The sequence below is a fragment of the Pseudophryne corroboree genome, chromosome 4 (genome assembly GCF_028390025.1).
Source record: "Pseudophryne corroboree isolate aPseCor3 chromosome 4, aPseCor3.hap2, whole genome shotgun sequence".
Taxonomy (NCBI): Eukaryota; Metazoa; Chordata; class Amphibia; order Anura; family Myobatrachidae; genus Pseudophryne; species Pseudophryne corroboree.
The window spans coordinates 371825111-371845577 of NC_086447.1; the positions used below are offsets into that span (position 1 = coordinate 371825111).

General features: G+C 48.2%; 1 protein-coding gene across 6 annotated transcripts in view; it reads left to right on the forward strand.

The window, feature by feature from the left end:
- The window catches only part of CCDC150 (coiled-coil domain containing 150), a 389117-nt gene that overhangs the window by 184164 nt on the left and 184486 nt on the right, over window positions 1–20467 (forward strand). For all 6 annotated transcript variants that reach the window (XM_063916595.1, XM_063916594.1, XM_063916598.1 and 3 more), the window contains 2 exons: window positions 5882–5925; window positions 6081–6173. In XM_063916595.1, the coding sequence (XP_063772665.1) occupies window positions 5882–5925; window positions 6081–6173 (137 nt within the window). The remainder of the gene's footprint in view (window positions 1–5881; window positions 5926–6080; window positions 6174–20467) is intronic.

A 20467-nucleotide genomic window follows, 5' to 3' on the forward strand; every position in this document is an offset into this window, starting at 1 on the left:
GCCCCTCCTCCAGACCTCAGTTTGATACTGTGCCCAGTAGAGACTGGGTGCATTTCAGGGAGCTCTCCTGAGTTTCCTGTAAAGAAAGTATTTTAGTTAGGTTTTTTATGTTCAGGGAGCCTGCTGGCAACAGACTCCCTGCATTGAGGGACTGAGGAGAGAAAAACAGACCCACTTCTCTGAGTTTCAGGGCTCTGTTTCTTAGGCTACTGGACACCATTAACTCCAGAGGGATCGGTACGCAGGTCTCACCCTCGCCGTCCGTCCCAGAGCCACGCCGCCGTCCTCCTCGCAGAGCCGGAAGATAGAAGCCGGGTGAGTATGAGAGGAAAAGGCTTCAGAGGCGGCAGAAGACAGCATGATCTTCATAGAGGTAACGCACAGCAGTGAAGCTGTGCGCCATTGCTCCCATTCACCTCACACACATCGGTCACTGTAAGGGTGCAGGGCGCAGGGGGGGGGCGTCCTGGGCAGCAATATAAACCTCTCCTGTGGCAAATGTACATATATACATGTACAGCTGGGCACTGTACATGTATATAAAGAGCCCCCGCCATGTTTTTAACAATTTTGAGCGGGACAGAAGCCCGCCGCCGAGGGGGCGGGGCTTCTCCCTCAGCACTCACCAGCGCCATTTTTCTCCACAGCACCGCTGAGAGAAAGCTCCCCGGGCTCTCCCCTGCTTGATACCACGGTGAAAGAGGGTTTTGAAGTAGAGGGGGGGGCGGGCACATAATTGGCGTATATACATACTTGAAAAGCGCTACTGGGTAAACATTCTGTGTTTTTTCCTGGGTCATATAGCGCTGGGGTGTGTGCTGGCATACTCTCTCTTTGTCTATCCAAAGGGCCTGGTGGGGAACCTGTCTTCAGAAAAGAGCTTCCCTGTGTGTGTGTGGTGTGTCGGTACGTGTGTGTCAACATGTCTGAGGTTGAAGGCTCACCTAAGGAGGAGGGGGAGTGTATGAATGTAAGGTCTCCTTCGGCAGTGCCGACACCTGACTGGATGGATATATGGGAATGTTTTAAGTGCTAATGTTAATTTATTGCACAAAAGATTAGACAAGGCTGAAGCTAGGGTACAGTCAGGGAGTCAACCCATGTCTGTCCCAATGTCGCCGGGACCTTCGGGGTCTCAGAAGCGCCCACTATCCCAAATAGTAGACACAGATACCGACACGGATTCAGACTCCAGTGTCGACTACGATGATGCAAAATTACAGCCAAAAGTGGCTAAATGTATTCGATATATGATTATTGCAATAAAAGATGTTTTGCATATCACAGAGTAACCCCCTGTCCCTGACACGAGGGTACACATGTATAAGGGAAAGAAACCTGAGGTCACCTTTCCCTCCTCACATGAGCTGAACGAATTATGCGAAAAAGCGTGGGAAACTCCAGACAAAAAACTGCAAATTCCCAAAAGGATTCTTATAGCGTATCCTTTCCCGCCAAAGGACAGAATACGGTGGGAATCCTCCCCTAGGGTAGACCAGGCTTTAACACGCATATCAAAAAAGATAGCGCTTCCATCCCAAGATACGGCTACCCTCAAGGATCCTGCTGACTGCAAGCAGGAGGTTACCTTGAAGTCCATTTACACACATTCTGGTACGTTACTCAGACCGGCAATTGCGTCGGCCTGGGTTTGTAGTGCTGTAGCAGCATGGACAGAGTCCATATCAGCGGATATTGAGACCCTTGATAAGGATACCATTTTAATGACCCTAGGGCATATAAAAGATGCTGTCTTATATATGAGGGATGCTCAAAGAGACATTAGTTTACTGGGTTCCAGAATAAACGCTATGTCTATTTCTGCTAGGCGAGTCTTATGGACCCGACAGTGGACAGGTGATGCCGACTCAAAGAGACATATGGAGTTTTTGCCTTACAAGGGTGAGGAATTGTTTGGAGAGGGCCTCTCGGACCTCGTCTCCACAGCTACGGAAGGTAAATCAAATTTTTTGCCTTATATACCCTCACAATCTAAGAAAGCGCCTCATTATCAAATGCAGTCCTTTCGTTCAAATAAAAGCAAAAGAGTACGTGGATCGTCCTTTCTTGCCAGAGGTAAGGGTAGGGGGAAAAAGCTGCACAACACAGCTAGTTCCCAGGAACAGAAGTCCTCCCCGGCCTCTGCAAAATCCACCGCATGACGCTGGGGCTCCCCTGAGGGAGTCCGCTCCAGTGGGGGCACGTCTTCGACTTTTCAGCCACATCTGGGTTCACTCACAGGTGGATCCCTGGGCAATAGAAATTGTTTCCCAGGGATACAAGCTGGAATTCGAAGAGGTGCCTCCTCGCCGGTTTTTCAAATCGGCACTACCGACTTCTTCCCTGGAAAGGGAGATAGTGTTACATGCGATTCACAGATTGTGTCTTCAACAAGTGGTGGTCGAGGTTCCCCTGCTTCAAAGAGGGAAGGGGTACTACTCAACTCTGTTTGTGGTCCCGAAACCGGACGGTTCGGTCAGACCCATTTTGAATTTAAAATCCCTGAACCTTTACTTAAAACGGTTCAAAGTCAAAATGGAATCGCTCAGAGCGGTCATCGCCAGCCTGGAAGGGGGGGATTTTATGGTATCTCTGGACATAAAAAATGCATACCTGCATGTTCCCATATATCCTCCTCATCAGGCGTACCTGAGATTTGCGGTACAGGATTGTCATTACCAATTTCAGACGTTGCCGTTTGGGCTTTCCATGGCCCCGAGAATTTTCACCAAGGTAATGGCGGAAATGATGGTGCTCCTGCGCAAACAGGGTGTCACAATTATCCCGTACTTGGACGATCTCCTCATAAAAGCGAGATCACGGGAGAAGTTGCTGAACAGCGTATCACTTTCACTGAAGGTGTTACAGCGACACGGCTGGATTCTCAATATTCCAAAGTCGCAGCTGAATCCTACGACTCGTCTGCCCTTCTTGGGCATGATTCTGGACACAGACCAGAAAAGGGTTTTTCTTCCGATAGAAAAAGCGCAGGAACTCATGACTCTAGTCAAGAACCTGTTGAAGCCAAAACAAGTGTCAGTACATCATTGCACTCAAGTCCTGGGAAAAATGGTGGCGACGTACGAAGCCATTCCCTTCGGCAGGTTACATGCAAGGACTTTCCAATGGGACCACCTATTGGACAAATGGTCCGGGTCACATCTGCAAATGCATCAGCGGTTCACCCTGTCCCACAGGGACAGGGTATCTCTCCTGTGGTGGCTGCAGAGTGCTCACCTTCTAGAGGGCCGCAGGTTCGGCATTCAGGATTGGATCCTGGTGACCACGGACGCGAGTCTCCGAGGTTGGGGAGCAGTCACACAGGGAAGAAATTTCCAAGGCCTTTGGTCAAGTCAAGAGACTTGTCTTCACATCAACATCCTGGAACTAAGGGCCATATACAACGCCCTACGTCAAGCGGAGATTTTACCTCGTGACCGACCAGTTCTGATCCAGTCAGACATCGTCACCGCAGTAGCTCATGTAAACCGCCAGGGCGGCACAAGGAGCAGAGTGGCGATGGCGGAAGCCACCAGAATTCTTCGCTGGGCGGAGAATCATGTTAGCGCACTGTCAGCAGTGTTCATTCCGGGAGTGGACAACTGGGAAGCAGACTTCCTCAGCAGACACGATCTGCATCCGGGAGAGTGGGGACTTCTTCAGGAAGTCTTTGCACAGATTGAAAGTCGGTGGGGACTGCCCCAAATAGACATGATGGCGTCCAGTCTCAACAAAAAGCTACAAAGGTATTGCGCCAGGTCAAGAGATCCTCAGGCAGTAGCTGTGGACGCCCTAGTGACACCGTGGGTGTTCCAGTCGGTCTATGTATTTCCTCCTCTTCCTCTCATACCCAAGGTGTTGAGAATAATAAGAAAAAGAGGAGTGAGAACAATACTCATTGTTCCGAATTGGCCATGAAGGACCTGGTATCCGGATCTGCAGGAAATGCTCACAGAAGATCTGTGGCCTCTTCCTCTAAGACAAGACCTGTTGCAACAGGGTCCCTGTCTGTTCCAAGACTTACCGCGGCTGCGTTTGACGGCATGGCGGTTGAGCCCCAGATCCTAGCGGAAAAAAGTATTCCGGATGAGGTCATTCCTACGCTAATAAAGGCTAGGAAGGACGTGACATCTAAACATTATCACCGAATATGGCGAAAATATGTTTCTTGGTGTGAGGCCAGGAATGCTCCTACGGAAGAATTCCATCTAGGCCGTTTTCTTCACTTCCTACAAACTGGAGTGAATTTGGGCCTAAAATTAGGCTCCATTAAAGTTCAGATTTCGGCCTTATCAATTTTCTTTCAAAAGGAATTGGCCTCTCTACCTGAAGTACAGACTTTTGTGAAGGGAGTACTGCATATTCAGCCTCCTTTTGTACCTCCGGTGGCGCCTTGGGACCTTAACGTGGTGTTAAGTTTCCTTAAGTCACATTGGTTTGAACCACTTAGAACAGTGCAGTTGAAATATCTCACTTGGAAGGTGGTCATGTTGTTAGCCTTGGCTTCGGCTAGGCGAGTTTCGGAATTAGCGGCTTTTATCACATAAAAGCCCCTATCTGGTTTTCCATATGGATAAAGCGGAATTGTGGACCCGTCCTCAATTCCTACCTAAGATGGTCTCATCCTTTCATATGAACCAACCTATTGTCGTGCCTGTGGCTACACGTGACTTGGAGGATTCCGAGTCCCTTGATGTGGTCAGGGCTTTGAAAATTGACGTGGCCAGAACGGCTAGGATCAGAAAAACAGAAGCACTGTTTGTCCTGTATGCAGCCAACAAGGTTGGTGGCCCTGCTTCAAAGCAGACTATTGCTTGCTGGATCTGGAACACGATTCAGCAGGCGCATTCTACGGCAGGATTGCCGTTACCAAAATCGGTTAAGGCCCATTCCACTAGGAAGGTGGGCATGTCTTGGGCGGCTGCCCGAGGGGTCTCGGCACTACAGCTGTGCCGAGCTGCTACTTGGTCGGGGTCAAACACCTTTGCAAAGTTCTACAAGTTTGATACCCTGGCTGAGGAGGACCTCCTGTTTGCTCATTCGGTGCTGCAGAGTCATCCGCACTCTCCCGCCCGTTTGGGAGCTTTGGCATAATCCCCATGGTCCTTACGGAGTCCCAGCATCCTCTAGGACGTTAGAGAATATAAGATTTTAAACCTCCCGGTAAATATTTTTCTCGTAGTCCGTAGAGGATGCTGGGCGCCCGTCCCAAGTGCGGACTACTTCTGCAAGACTTGTATATAGTTTTGCTTACATAATGGTTATGTTATAGTTTTCATCGGTCTTGGACTGATGCTATGTTGTTTTCATACTGTTAACTGGTTAGTATATCACAAGTTATACGGTGTGATTGGTGTGGCTGGTATGAATCTTGCCCTTGGATTAACAAAAATCCTTTCCTCGTACTGTCCGTCTCCTCTGGGCACAGTTTCTCTAACGGAGGTCTGGAGGAGGGGCATAGAGGGAGGAGCCAGTGCACACCCAGATCCAAAGTCTTTCTTAAAGTGCCCATGTCTCCTGCGGAGCCCGTCTATCCCCATGGTCCTTACAGGGTCCCAGCATGGTCCTTACGGAGTCCCAGCATCCTCTATGGACTACGAGAAAAAGATTTACCGGTAGGTTTAAATTCTTATTTTCAAATAAAAAAAGAATGTTACATATGTGTTTCACTTCATACTATTACCATGTGCTATTGCAAAAGTTGATTTTTTTTTTTTATACAGTAAATTCCTGAGACAAGCCCCACTACTTAGTGGTAGGAGAGATTTTTCTTTGTCAGGCGAGTCAGCGACATGAAGCAACCCTGTGGTACTTAGGGAAACAGATACGATTTTCAGTAGTGTAGTGTGCTCTCTTATGTGTGTATCTTGTTATTTGACAGAGGCAAAAGACTTGCATGTAAGCCAGCTGCAGGACGAAATTAAGGTAAGATAGAGGGTCAGTGACCTAGTGGCGGATAGTGTTGATACTATGCTACCTTTCTGATAAGAATATGTACTGTATGGTGACAATGGGCATTACAGACAGCAGTAACTGAAGATGGTTCAGTCTTCTCATGACTGTGATTCATTTACTTTTAGATTATCCAGCAGAAGTGTGAGGCAGAGCAGGCAGAACTCGCTGAGGTCCGTGGGGATTCTGTTGCTCTGCGGGAAGCAGCAGAAAAAGTTCAGGTAAAATAAACACCCCCGTAAACCATTGTCCTGTATGTTATTATTAATGGAGAGAACAGGAACATTTTATTTGTCATTCTTTCTCTCACACATACTGTATACGCTTGTTTGTCATGATTGCTATACTAGGGGAAAAGGCATCTTAGATTTAACCATTACTGTATGTAGCCTAACAAAATTGGACCAAATGGTTGAATCCAGTATAGTCATATGGCACTTCCTTCCTTGTTCAGGCGATGAGGCCATACAGTATATATGCTCTATTGTACGTCAATGGATTTTTATTTTTCATCCTGTCCAATTGATTTTGATCTGACTGCATGGATTTAGATTGTATATGATGGAAGGCAGAGTGACCATGGCCACTCTGATGTTGGTGTCATGGACCAATCCACAGATTCCTGTTTCTCTTGCCTAATTTATTGTAATCTCCTTGCTATTTGTCCTAGTGTTACCTTTGTACCATACCAGCTTGTCTTTGATTACATCTTCACTCAGTTACCATGCACTAAGTTCGACTTGTTTAATTTGGCATCATTTCTGTCTGCTTTGTACTTGGCTTGTTACAATTCTTTACATTGTGACAACTAAGCTGTTACCTGACTTACTGAGGCCAAAAACATTGCAGTTTGCTGAATATGATTAAGGTTTACCAAGCATACTGGCCACATTAGTCCATATATGACCATGTTATGTGGCAGCAAGATGACCACAGTCCACTGAACTGTGCCTGTGGTTTATACTCTGATTGCCTTAGTGCTGAATTCTAGGTCTGTCGTACAGTATGTCCACTTGAAAAAGTCCAGGAGCATTTTAAAGAATGGGAAGCAGCCAAACTTGAACTTTATACAGGTTTAGCCGATGTGCACCCAACGTGGACAACAATTGAATAGCCACTGTGGCCATCCAATACGTTTGGGCACCCACAAAACAACTGAATCGGTACCCTAGAGTCCATCCATAATTTGACCATGTATCACAATATTAGAAGTTTTTTATTAGATAACCTGTTGTTTGGATTATATACCACCTGTATAAGCCGACTTTTAGATGCTATAATTGGCTGGAAAGTAACGTGACCACTGAGTAGTAAGAATATCAGGTCGGGTCCAGAGAGATGGCAGCAGTTCTTGATAAAGAGGACAGTGCTTCTTGAAACGCTTTGAGGCCGCTAAAAGGAGTATCCGGGATGCCAGGGAGAAAACACGCTGAACTATACTCCATCTGACCAATGTCTACAGCACGGGACTTGGAGTATATGAAATAAATGGGTTTCTCTACAAATATAGGGCCAAGTTCTGATCTGATCATAGCTGTGCTAAATTTAGCACATCTACGATCATTTTCTCAGACATGCAGGGGACGCCCAGCACAGGGATAGTCTGCCCCAGATGTCTGGCTCTGCCCCCCTCTGCACTGGTGCAAAAGCATCGCAATGCTTTTGCACCCGGCGAGTAGCTCCCTGCCTGCGCAGCTCCTGCGCTCTGGTAGGGAGCTACCCATCGCATCCCGGGTCGCAGTGGCTGCGTGTGACGTCATGCAGCTGCCGTGGCCCATAACCCCCAATGGTCCAGGCACACCTCCTTTGTCCAGACCGCGCCCTTCCAACGGCACTCTAACGCCATTGCCCCTCCCGCCCCGTGACCGCCTGTGTCTGTCAATCAGACAGAGGTGATCGCAGCCCAGAGATGCTTTTAGCATCTCACTGGGCTCTCGGGGTGCGCGTGCGGACTCCACGAAAAAAAATTTAGACTGCGATCGCTGCCGCGATGCAGTATGAATTACACCCATAGTTTGAGGATATCTGAGACCCTGCTTGATTACATACCAATAAAGAAAACAGGATTTTGACACCTACCGGTAAATCCTTTTCTCCTAGTCCGTAGAGGATGCTGGGGTCCACTTCATGACCATGGGGTATAGACGGTACCGCAGGAGCCATGGACACTCTTAAGACTTTTCAATGGGTGTGAACTAGCTCCTCCCTCTATGCCCCTCATCAAGACCTCAGTTATAGGAACTGTGCCCAGGGAGACGGACATTTAGAGGAAAGGATTTACTTTAATACTAGTGGTGAGATTCATACCAGCTCACACCTCAACCATGCCTCACAACATGGCATTCAACAGAACACACGCCAACAGGCATGAACCAATGACAGCAACATGCTGAAACTAAATTAACACAACTTGTGTAACTCTAATAACAAAACTGCAGGTAAAGTACGCACTGGGATAGGTGGCCAGCATCCTCTACGGACTAGAAGAAAAGAATTTACCGGTAGGTATCAAAATCCTGTTTTCTCATACGTCCTAGAGGATGCTGGGGTCCACTTCATGACCATGGGGTTTATACCAAAGCTCTAGTACGGGCGGGAGAGTGCGGATGACCCTGCAGCACCGATTGACCAAACTTAAGGTCTTCATCGGCCAAGGTGTCAAACTTGTAGAATTTTGCAAATGTGTTTGACCCCGACCAAGTAGCTGCTCGGCAAAGTTGCAATGCCGAGACCCCCCCGGGCAGCCGCCCAGGATGAGCCAACCTTCCTAGTGGAATGGGCCTTCACCGACGTCGGCAACAGCAATTCAGCCGTAGTATGAGCGTGCTGAATCGTACCTCTGATCCAACACTCAATAGTCTGCTTGGAAGCAGGACACCCAATCTTGTTGGGAGCATACAGGACAAACAAAGACTCTGTTTTCCGTATTCGAGCTGTTTTAGCGACATAAATCTTCAAAGCCCTAACCACATCTAGAGACTTTGACTCAGTGAACGTGTCAGTAGCCACTGGCACCACAGTAGGTTGGTTTATGTGGAAAGATGAAACCACCTTTGGAAGAAAATGTTGACGACTTCTCAACTCTGCCCCATCTTCATGGAAGATCAGGTAAAGGCTCTTGTGAGACAAGGCCCCTAATACAGACACCCGCCGTGCGGATGCCAATGCCAAAAGCATCACCACTTTCCAAGTAAGAAACTTCAACTCTATCTCTTGTAGCGGCTTAAACCAATCCGATTGAAGGAACTGCAACACCACGTTAAGGTCCCATGGTGCCACTGGAGGCACAAATGGAGGCTAGATGTGCAGAACCCCTTTCACGAAGGTCTGAACCTCTGGAAGAGAGGCCAATTGTTTTTGGAAGAACACTGACAAGGCTGAAATCTGGACCTTGATTGACCCCAATTGGAGGCCCGCCTCCACACCAGCCTGCAGAAAATGGAGAAAACGTCCCATCTGAAACTCTTCCGTAGGAGCCTTCTTGGATTCACACCAAGATGCACATTTTCTCCAAATACAGTGGTAATGTTTCAACGTTACTCCTTTCCTGGCCTGAATAAGGGTGGGGATGACTTCCTTGGGAATCCCCTTTCGGGCTAGGATCCGGCGCTCAACAGCCATGCCGTCAACCGTAGCCGCGGTAAGTCTTCATGCACGCACGGCCCCTGCTGCATGAGCAACTCCTGAAGATCTGGGTACCAAGCCCTCCTTGGCCAGTCAGGGCAATGAAGATTGCTCGAACCCTTGTTCTTCTTATGATCCTGAGAACTTTTGGGATCAGCCGAAGTGGAGGGAAGACATACACTGACCGGAATATCCACTGGGTCACTAGCGCAACCACTGCTACTGCTTGAGGGTCTCTCGACCTGGAACAATATTTCTGAAGCTTCTTGTTGAGACGAGATGCCATCATGTCTACTTGAGGAACTCCCCAAAGACTTGTCACCTCTGTGAAGACTTCTTGGTGGAGGCCCCACTCTCCTGGATGGAGATCGTGTCTGCTTCCCAATTGTCTACTCCCGGAATGAAAATTGCAGACAGAGCCTTTACATGTCTTTCTGCCCAGAGGAGGATCTTCGTCACCTCTGCCATTGCCGCTCTGCTTTTCATTCCGCCCTGCCTGTTTATGTGCGCGACTGCTATTACATTGTCCGACTGGATCTGCACGGGACGATCTTGAAGAAGATGTACCGCTTGTTGAAGGCCATTGTAAATGGCTCTCAATTCCAGCACGTTTATGTGAAAGCAGGCTTCCTGACTTGACCATTTTCCTTGGAAGCTTTCCCCCTGAGTGACAGCTCCCTAGCCTCGGAGACTTGCATCCGTGGTTACCAAGACCCAGTCCCGGATCCCGAACCTGCGGCCCTCTAGTAGGTGAGAACTGTGTAGCCACCACAGGAGCGAAACCCTGGCTTTTGACGACAGGATTATCTTCCGGTGCATGTGTAGGTGGGATCCCGACCACTTGTCCAACAGGTCCCACTGGAATACTCTCACATGGAACCTGCCAAACTGTATGGCCTTGTAGGCTGCCACAATCTTCCCCAACAATCAAATGCACTGATGGATCGACACACTTGATGGTTTTAATATCCGTTTTACCAATTTCTGGATTTCCAGAGACTTTTCCACCGGAAGAAATACTCTCTGAACTTCTGTGTCCAGAAACATCCCGAGAAAAGACAATCTTGTCGTCGGTTCCAACTGTGACTTTGGATAATTTATGATCCAACCGTGTTGTTGGAGTATTGACATGGAGAGTGTGATGTTTTGTAACAACTGTTCCCTGGATCTCGCTTTTATCAGGAGATCGTCCAGATAAGGATTATATTGACTCCTTTTTGACGAAGGAGGACCATCCTCTCCATCACCTTGGTGAATACCCTCGGTGCCGTGGAGAGTCCGAACGGCAACGTCTGAAACTGGTAACGGCAATCCTGTACTGCGAATCTCAGATAAGCTTGGTGAGGAGGATAAATGGGAACATGCAAGTAAGCATCCTTTATGTCTACTGACACCATGAAGTCCCCCTCCTCCAGACTGGAAATCACTACCCTCAGGGATTCCATCTTGAACTTGAACCTTTTCAGGTAGAGATTCAGATTTTTCAGGTTTAAAATCTGTCTGACCGAGCCGTCCGGCTTCGGAACTACAAAGCGGCTTTAATAAAAACCTTCTCCTTGTTGTGACAAGGGTACCAGGACAATGACCTGATCCTGACATAATTTTTGAATTGCCGTTGTTACTGCCTCTCTTTCTGGAATAGAAGCTGGCAAGGTTGATTTGAAAAATCGGCATGGGGGACGTCTTGAAACTCTAGTTTGTACCCATGGGACACTATTTGTAAGACCCATGGGTCCAGGACAGATTGAATCCAGATTTAACTGAAAAGTTTCAGACGTGCTCCCACCCGAGCGGACTCCCGCAAGGGTGCCCCAGCGTCATGCTGCGGATTTGGCAGAAGCAGGGGTGGACTTCTGCTCCTGCGATCCGGGAGACGCTGCAGATTTCTTTCCTTTTCCCATTCCCCTACCTGCAAAAAAGGGGTAACCTTTGGCCTTTTTGTATTTGTTGGCCAAAAGAACTGCATGTGAGAGTGATGTGTCTTTTTCGCTGGTGTAAGAGCATAAGGCAAGAATGTCGACTTACCAGCGGTAGCCGCCAAGACTAACGCATCCAGCCCATCCCCAAACAAGGCCTCACCTTTATACGGGAAAGCCTCCATATTTCTTTTGGAATCTGCATCAGCATTCCACTGGCGAATCCACAACGCCCTCCGAGCCGATACTGCCATGGTAGCGGTTCTTGATCCCAAGAGACCAATATATTTCATGGTTTCTAGTACGTACGCAGCAGCGTCTTTGATATGACCTAACGTTAGGAGTATCTCGTCTCGATCTATTGTGTCAATGTCTAATGACAAGTTTTCGGACCACTTCTCAATAGCACTACTCACCCACGCACAGACAATGGTAGGCCTGAGTAGTGTCCCATTGGCCACATCAGTAGATCACCTCACTCACTTGCGCCTGTCTGCTCCTTAAGTGAAGCCATTCCAGGCGCAGGGAGAAACACCTTTTCTCTTTTATGACAGGGCCCTGTCTAAAATGCGGGGTGACTCCCACCTTTTGGAAAAAGGTAAGCTGCCTGAATTCCTTTTGGGAATCTGAAATTTCTTTTCAGGTTAAATCAGACTCCCTCCAAGAGACTGTTACTGAGGTGGAGGGAAAATCACTTTACTTCTTTACTAAAGTAAACCCTCTCCTTGTGGTAAAAGAGGGGCTTCGTAACTTCTAACACCACCTTTATAGCTAAAACATGTTTCTCTAACGTCCTAAGTGGATGCTGGGAACTCCGTAAGGACCATGGGGAATAGCGGCTCCGCAGGAGACTGGGCACATCTAAAGAAAGCTTTAGGACTATCTGGTGTGCACTGGCTCCTCCCCCTATGACCCTCCTCCAAGCCTCAGTTAGATCTTTGTGCCCGAACGAGAAGGGTGCACACTAGGGGCTCTCCTGAGCTTCTTAGTGAAAGTTTTAGTTTAGGTTTTTTATTTTCAGTGAGACCTGCTGGCAACAGGCTCACTGCATCGAGGGACTAAGGGGAGAAGAAGCGAACTCACCTGCGTGCAGAGTGGATTGGGCTTCTTAGGCTACTGGACATTAGCTCCAGAGGGACGATCACAGGCCCAGCCTGGATGGGTCCCAGAGCCGCGCCGCCGGCCCCCTTACAGAGCCAGAAGGCAGAAGAGGTCCGGAAAATCGGCGGCAGAAGACGTCCTGTCTTCAACAAGGTAGCGCACAGCACTGCAGCTGTGCGCCATTGCTCTCAGCACACTTCACACTCCGGTCACTGAGGGTGCAGGGCGCTGGGGGGGGGCGCCCTGAGACGCAATAAAAAACACCTTGGATGGCAAAAAATGCATCACATATAGCTCCTGGGCTATATGGATGCATTTAACCCCTGCCAGAATACATAGAAAAACGGGAGATAAGGCCGCCGATAAGGGGGCGGAGCCTATCTCCTCAGCACACTGGCGCCATTTTCCCTCACAGCTCCGTTGGAGGGAAGCTCCCTGTCTCTCCCCTGCAGTCACTACACTACAGAAAGGGTTAAAAAAGAGAGGGGGGGCACTAATTCCGCGCAGTATTAAAGATACAGCAGCTATAAGGGGAAAAACACTTATATAAGGTTATCCCTGTATATATATAGCGCTCTGGTGTGTGCTGGCAAACTCTCCCTCTGTCTCCCCAAAGGGCTAGTGGGGTCCTGTCCTCTATCAGAGCATTCCCTGTGTGTGTGCTGTATGTCGGTACGTTTGTGTCGACATGTATGAGGAGAAAAATGATGTGGAGACGGAGCAGATTGCCTGTAATAGTGATGTCACCCCCTAGGGGGTCGACACCTGAGTGGATGAACTGTTGGAAGGAATTACGTGACAGTGTCAGCTCTGTATAAAAGACAGTGGTTGACATGAGACAGCCGGCTACTCAGCTTGTGTCTGTCCAGACGTCTCATAGGCCGTCAGGGGCTCTAAAGCGCCCGTTACCTCAGATGGCAGATATAGACGCCGACACGGATACTGACTTCAGTGTCGACGGTGAAGAGACAAATGTGACTTCCAGTAGGGCCACACGTTACATGATTGAGGCAATGAAAAATGTTTTACACATTTCTGATAATACGAGTACCACCAAAAAGGGGTATTATGTTCGGTGAGGAAAAACTACCTGTAGTTTTCCTGAATCTGAGAAATTAAATGAGGTGTGTGATGATGCGTGGGTTTCCCCCGATAACAACTGATAATTTCTAAAATGTTATTGGCATTATATCCTTTCCCGCCAGAGGTTAGGGTGCGTTGGGAAACACCCCCTAGGGTGGATAAAGCGCTCACACGCTTGTAAGGGCTCTACCCTCTCCTGAGATGGCCGCCCTTAAGGATCCTGCTGATGGAAAGCAGGAGGGTATCCTAAAATGTATTTACACACATACTGGTGTTATACTGCGACCAGCAATCGCCTCAGCCTGGATGTGCAGTGCTGGGTTGGCGTGGTCGGATTCCCTGACTGAAAATATTGATACCCTAGATAGGGACAGTATATTTTTGCCTATAGAGCATTTAAAAGATGCAATTCTATATATGCGTGATGCACAGCGGAATATTTGCCGACTGGCATCAAGTCTAAGTGCGTTGTCCATTTCTACCAGTAGAGGGTTATGGACACGTCAGTGGTCAGGTGATGCGTATTCCAAACGGCATTTGGAAGTATTGCCTTATTAAGGGGAGGAGTTATTTGGGGTCGGTCTTTCAGACCTGGTGGCCACGGCAACAGCTGGGAAATCCACGTTTGTACCCCAGGTCGCCTCTCAACATGAGAAGACGCCGTATTATCAGGCGCAGTCTTTTCGTGGACAAGCGGGCAAAAGGTTCCTCATTTCTGCCCCGTGACAGAGGGAGAGGAAAAAGGCTGCAGAAATCAGCCAGTTCCCAGGAACAGGAACCCTCTCCCGCCTCTGCCAAGCCCTCAGTATGACGCTGGGGCTTTACAAGCAGAATCAGGCACGGTGGGGGGCCCGTCTCAATGAATTTCAGCGCGCAGTGGGCTCACTCGCAAGTAGACCCCTGGATCCTTCAGGTGATATCTCAGGGGTACAAATTAGAATTCGAGACGTCTCCCCCTCGCCGTTTCCTAAAGTCGGCTTTACCGATGTCTCCTTCTGACAGGGAGACAGTTTTGGAAGCCATTCACAAGCTGTATTCCCAGCAGGTGATAATCAAGGTACCCCTCCTGCAACAGGGAACGGGGTATTATTCCACACTGTTGTGGTACCGAAGCCGGACGGCTCGGTGAGACCGATTCTAAATCTAAAATCTTTGAACACTTACATACAGAGGTTCAAATTCAAGATTGAGTCACTCAGAGCAGTGATTGCGAACCTGGAAGAAGGGGACTACATGATGTCTCGGGACATCAAGGATGCTTACCTTCATGTCAAAATTTACCCTTCTCACCAAGGGTACCTCAGGTTTATGGTACAGAACTGTCACTATCAGTTCAGACGCTGCCGTATGAATGGTCCACGGCACCCCGGGTCTTTACCAAGGTAATGGCCGAAATGATGATATTCCTTCGAAGGAAGGGAATTTTAGTTATCCCTTACTTGGACGATTCCCTGATAAGGGTAAGATCCAGCGAACAGTTGGAGGTCGGTGTAGCACTATCTCAGGTAGTGTTGCGGCAGCACGATTGGATTCTCAATATTCCAAAATCGCAGCTGGTTCCGACGACTCGTCTTCTGTTCCTAGGGATGATCCTGGACACAGTCCAGAAAAAGGTGTTTCTCCCGGAGGAGAAAGCCAGGGAGTTATCCGAGCTAGTCAGGAACCTCCTAAAACCGAGCCAAGTCTCAGTGCATCAATGCACAAGGGTTCTGGGTAAAATGGTGGCTTCCTACGAAGCAATCCCATTCGGCAGATTCCACGCAAGAACTTTCCAGTGGGACCTGCTGGACAAATGGTCCGGGTCGCATCTTCAGATGCATCAGCGGATAACCCTGTCACCAAGGACAAGGGTGTCCCTCCTGTGGTGGTTGCAGAGTGCTCATCTTCTAGAGGGCCGCAGATTCGGCATTCAGGACTGGGTCCTGGTGACCACGGATGCCAGCCTACGAGGCTGGGGAGCAGTCACACATGGAAGGAATATCCAGGGCTTATGGTCAAGCCTGGAGACATCACTTCACATAAATATCCTGAAGCTAAGGGCCATTTACAATGCTCTAAGCTTAGCAAGACCTCTGCTTCAAGGTCAGCCGGTGTTGATCCAGTCGGACAACATCACGGCAGTCACCCACGTAAACAGACAGGGTGGCACAAGAAGCAGGAGGGCAATGGCAGAAGCTGCAAGGATTCTTCGCTGGGCGGAAAATCATGTGATAGCACTGTCAGCAGTATTCATTCCGGGAGTGGACAACTGGGAAGCAGACTTCCTCAGCACGACCTCCACCCGGGAGAGTGGGGACTTCACCCAGAAGTCTTCCACATGATTATAAACCGTTGGGAAAAACTCGACAGGTATTGCGCCAGGTCAAGGGACCCTCAGGCAATAGCTGTAGACGCTCTGGTAACACCGTGGGTGTACCAGTCAGTGTATGTGTTCCCTCCTCTGCCTCTCATACCCAAGGTACTGAGATTGATAAGATGGAGAGGAGTAAGCACTATATTCGTGGCTCCGGATTGGCCAAGAAGGACTTGGTAACCGGAACTTCAAGAGATGCTCACGGAGGATCCGTGGCCTCTACCTCTAAGAAGGGACCAGCTCCAGCAAGGACCCTGTCTGTTCCAAGACTTACCGCGGCTGCGTTTGACGGCATGGCGGTTGAACGCCGGATCCTGAAGGAAAAAAGGCATTCCGGATGAAGTCATCCCTATCCTGATCAAAGCCAGGAAGGATGTAACCGCAAAACATTATCACCGCATTTGGCGAAAATATGTTGCGTGGTGCGAGGCCAGTAAGGCCCGACGGAGGAAATTCAACTGGGTTGATTCCTACATTTCCTGCAAACAGGAGTGTCTATGGGCCTGAAATTGGGGTCCATTAAGGTTCAAATTTCGGCCCTGTCAATTTTCTTCCAAAAAGAACTAGCTTCAGTCCCTGAAGTTCAGACGTTTGTAAAAGGGGTACTGGATATACAGCCTCCTTTTGTGCCTCCAGTGGCACTTTGGGATCTCAATGTAGTTTTTGGGTTCCAAAAGTCACATTGGTTTGAACCACTTAAATCTGTGGAGTTAAAATATCTCACATGGAAAGTGGTCATGCTGTTGGCCCTGGCCTGGGCCAGGCGCGTGTCAGAATTGGCGGCTTTATCCTGTAAAAGCCCTTATCTGATTTTCCATTCGGACAGGGCGGAATTGAGGACTCGTCCTCAGTTTCTCCCTAAGGTGGTTTCAGCGTTTCACCTGAACCAACCTATTGTGGTGCCTGCGGCTACTAGGGACTTGGAGGACTCCAAGTTGTAGACGTTGTCAGGGCCCTGAAAATATATGTTTCCAGGACGGCTGGAGTCAGGAAATCTGACTCGCTGTTTATCCTGTATGCACCCAACAAGCTGGGTGCTCCTGCTTCTAAGCAGACTATTGCTTGTTGGATTTGTAGTACAATTCAGCTTGCACATTCTGTGGCAGGCCTGCCACAGCCAAAAATCTGTAAATGCCCACTCCACAAGGAAGGTGGGCTCATCTTGGGCGGATGCCCGAGGGGTCTCGGCTTTACAACTTTGCCGAGCAGCTACTTGGTCAGGAGCAAATACGTTTGTAAAATTCTACAAAATTGATACCCTGGCTGAGGAGGACCTGGAGTTCTCTCATTTGGTGCTGCAGAGTCATCCGCACTCTCCCGCCCGTTTGGGAGCTTTGGTATAATCCCCATGGTCCTTACGGAGTCCCCAGCATCCACTTAGGACGTTAGAGAAAATAAGAATTTACTTACCGATAATTCTATTTCTCGTAGTCCGTAGTGGATGCTGGGCGCCCATCCCAAGTACGGATTGTCTGCAATACTGGTACATAGTTATTGTTACCAAAAAATCGGGTTATTACTGTAGTGAGCCATCTTTTCTAGAGGCTCCTCTGTTATCATGCTGTTAACTGGGTTCAGATCACAAGTTGTACAGTGTGATTGGTGTGGCTGGTATGAGTCTTACCCGGGATTCAAAATCCTTCCTTATTGTGTACGCTCGTCCGGGCACAGTATCCTAACTGAGGCTTGGGAGAGGGTCATAGGGGGGGGAGCCAGTGCACACCAGATAGTCCTAAAGCTTTCTTTAGATGTGCCCAGTCTCCTGCGGAGCCGCTATTCCCCATTGTCCTTACGGAGTCCCCAGCATCCACTACGGACTACGAGAAATAGAATTATCGGTAAGTAAATTCTTATTTTTGAATGCTTTTTTGCTAATTTAGGACCTATTCCCCTGGAATCACTAGTGTCGACACAGGAAAAGGAGTCTGTGTCGGTATCAGTTTGTACTTGCAAATTTGTATGTGACCCAGAGCGGTCCCTGTGGATGAAAGGCAGAACTATTATAAATCACATCTTCAACAGATTATATTCAGTTTTCTGTATGAGATTCAGTAGTGATTCACACTATCATGTAAACTTTCACCCAGTCAGGCTCTTAGTGTCATATTACACCTCTGTGTCTCTAACCTGTTTTCCACAGAGGAAGAGATTCCCTGCCACAGACATGTCACACACGTGCTCAACCACACCACAGACACCCCGGGACTTATAGGGGACAGACCCATAGTAAAATCTGTCAGAGGGACACAGGATTTGCCAGCTCACAACCCAGCGCCAGTAACACAATGTCTGTGAACACAAAATGCCCACTGACATGCACCGCTTTTATAATGCTAATCACACAATTATATAGCACCAAATTCACTGTTTTGCACCCTGGAGGAGGACCAGCGTTGTCTCTGCAGCCTGAGGAGAGCGAGAAAATGGCGCTGAGCAGTGTGCTGGCTGACTGAGGAGGAAGCTCCACTCTTCAATGGCGTGTTTCTCCTCAGCTTTTAAGAGGTAATTTTTTATACTGGCGGGGGTTGGACTGTGCCTCAGCAACTTATGCCCCTTATTTATGCCAGTTTCCATAGGTTTCATGCTGCCCAGGGCGCCCCCCCCCCCCCCGCGCCCTGCCCCCTGCAGTGCCTGTGTATGTGTGGGCAACATGGCGCGCTGCGCTCCCCCTAGCAGCGCTGTACCTCAGCCGTCACTTTACTTGATAGAAGACCTGTCTTCTTCTACTCATTTGACTAGTGGGTCTGTGAGGGGGGTGACGGCATGCTGTGGGAGTGAGCATCTAGACACGGCTAGTGTTCAGTACCCTTCAGGAGCTAATGGTGTCCTGTCAGCCAGAAGCAGAGCCATAAAACTCTTCAGGAAGTTGGTTCCTACTTCTGCCCCCTCAGTCCCACGAAGCAGGGAGACTGTTGCCAGCAGTTCTCCCTGAAAATAAAAAACCTAACATAAGTCTTTTCAGAGAAACTCAGTAGTGCTCCTCAGAGTGCATCCAGTCTGCCTGGGCACATTTCTAAAACTGAGGTCTGGAGGAGGAGCTAGTTCACACCCATTGAAAAGTCTTAAGAGTGCCCATGGCTCCTGCGGAACCGTCTATATCCCATGGTCATGAAGTGGACCCCAGCATCCTCAAGGACGTATGAGAAACATAGATTGGAATGCAAGACAAAAAGATAATGTGTGTCTTTACACCAGTGAGAACTAGGATGTTACTATACACAAACACGTGAAGGATCTAAAGAAACCATTATCTGAACGCAAGATTGAATACTAATGTGAGTGTCAGTCCATTTGTTGGCATGTGGAACAATAGATAATTCCTGGATAAGAACCAGTAAATGCAGATTTATGGATTCATATTATCTCATCAAGAAAATAGTTTATGTAGTTGCACTGATAGCGCTAGTGGCTTTTCTCATTGTTTTAATAAAGGCAATAGATTTAGGGTAGAACTGAAAATACAATACGGTTTCTGAATAAGGAACTGATGTAAAAAAATAGCCTAGATTTCTATCTGCTCCTTGAAAAGGGGCAATGCCACCCCACCCCCTGTTTAGAGAGACTTGATAACCTTAAGGCCCATACACATTAGACGATGTCGCTCTGTGAGCGACATCGTCTAACGTCTCCCCCTCCCGGGCCGGCCGGTCGGCGGCCACCTGTACGCACTGAGCGATATGACCGCTCATATCGCTCAGTGACGTCACGCCCCCACCAGCCCTGCATGAAGGTCGTGGACGACAGTCCACATCCTTCATGCATGCCCTACCGACAGCGACGATCGTTGCCGACCCACGGGGCCGCGCATCGATCGTCGCTGGCGGCATACACACTTAACGATATAATGAGCGACGTCGCTCAAGGAGGGGGGAAATGAGCGACGTCGCTCATTATATCGTTAAGTGTGTATGGACCTTTACAGTAGGACTGCATTGCATACCAGGTCTCTAGAAACTAGAGTGTCGAAGTCCCTTATTTATTTATTTATTTATTTATTTTTGATGGGTGGGGGTGGTTGTAGCTTGAAAGATAAACATGTTGAGCACTATACAGGTTGAGTATCCCTTATCCAAAATGCTTGGGACCAGAGGTATTTTGGATATCGGATTTTTCCGTATTTTGGAATAATTGCATACCATAATGAGATATCATGGCAATGGGACCTAAATCTAAGCACAGAATGCATTTATGTTTCATTTACACCTTATACACACAGCCTGAAGGTAATTTTAGCCAATATTTTTTATAACTTTGTGCATTAAACAAAGTGTGTCTACATTCACACAATTCATTTATGTTTCATATACACCTTATATACACAGTCTGAAGGTCATTTAATACAATATTTTTAATAACTGTGTGTATTAAACAAAGTTTGTGTACATTGAGCCATCAGAAAACAAAAGTTTCACTATCTCACTCTCGCTCAAAAAAGTCT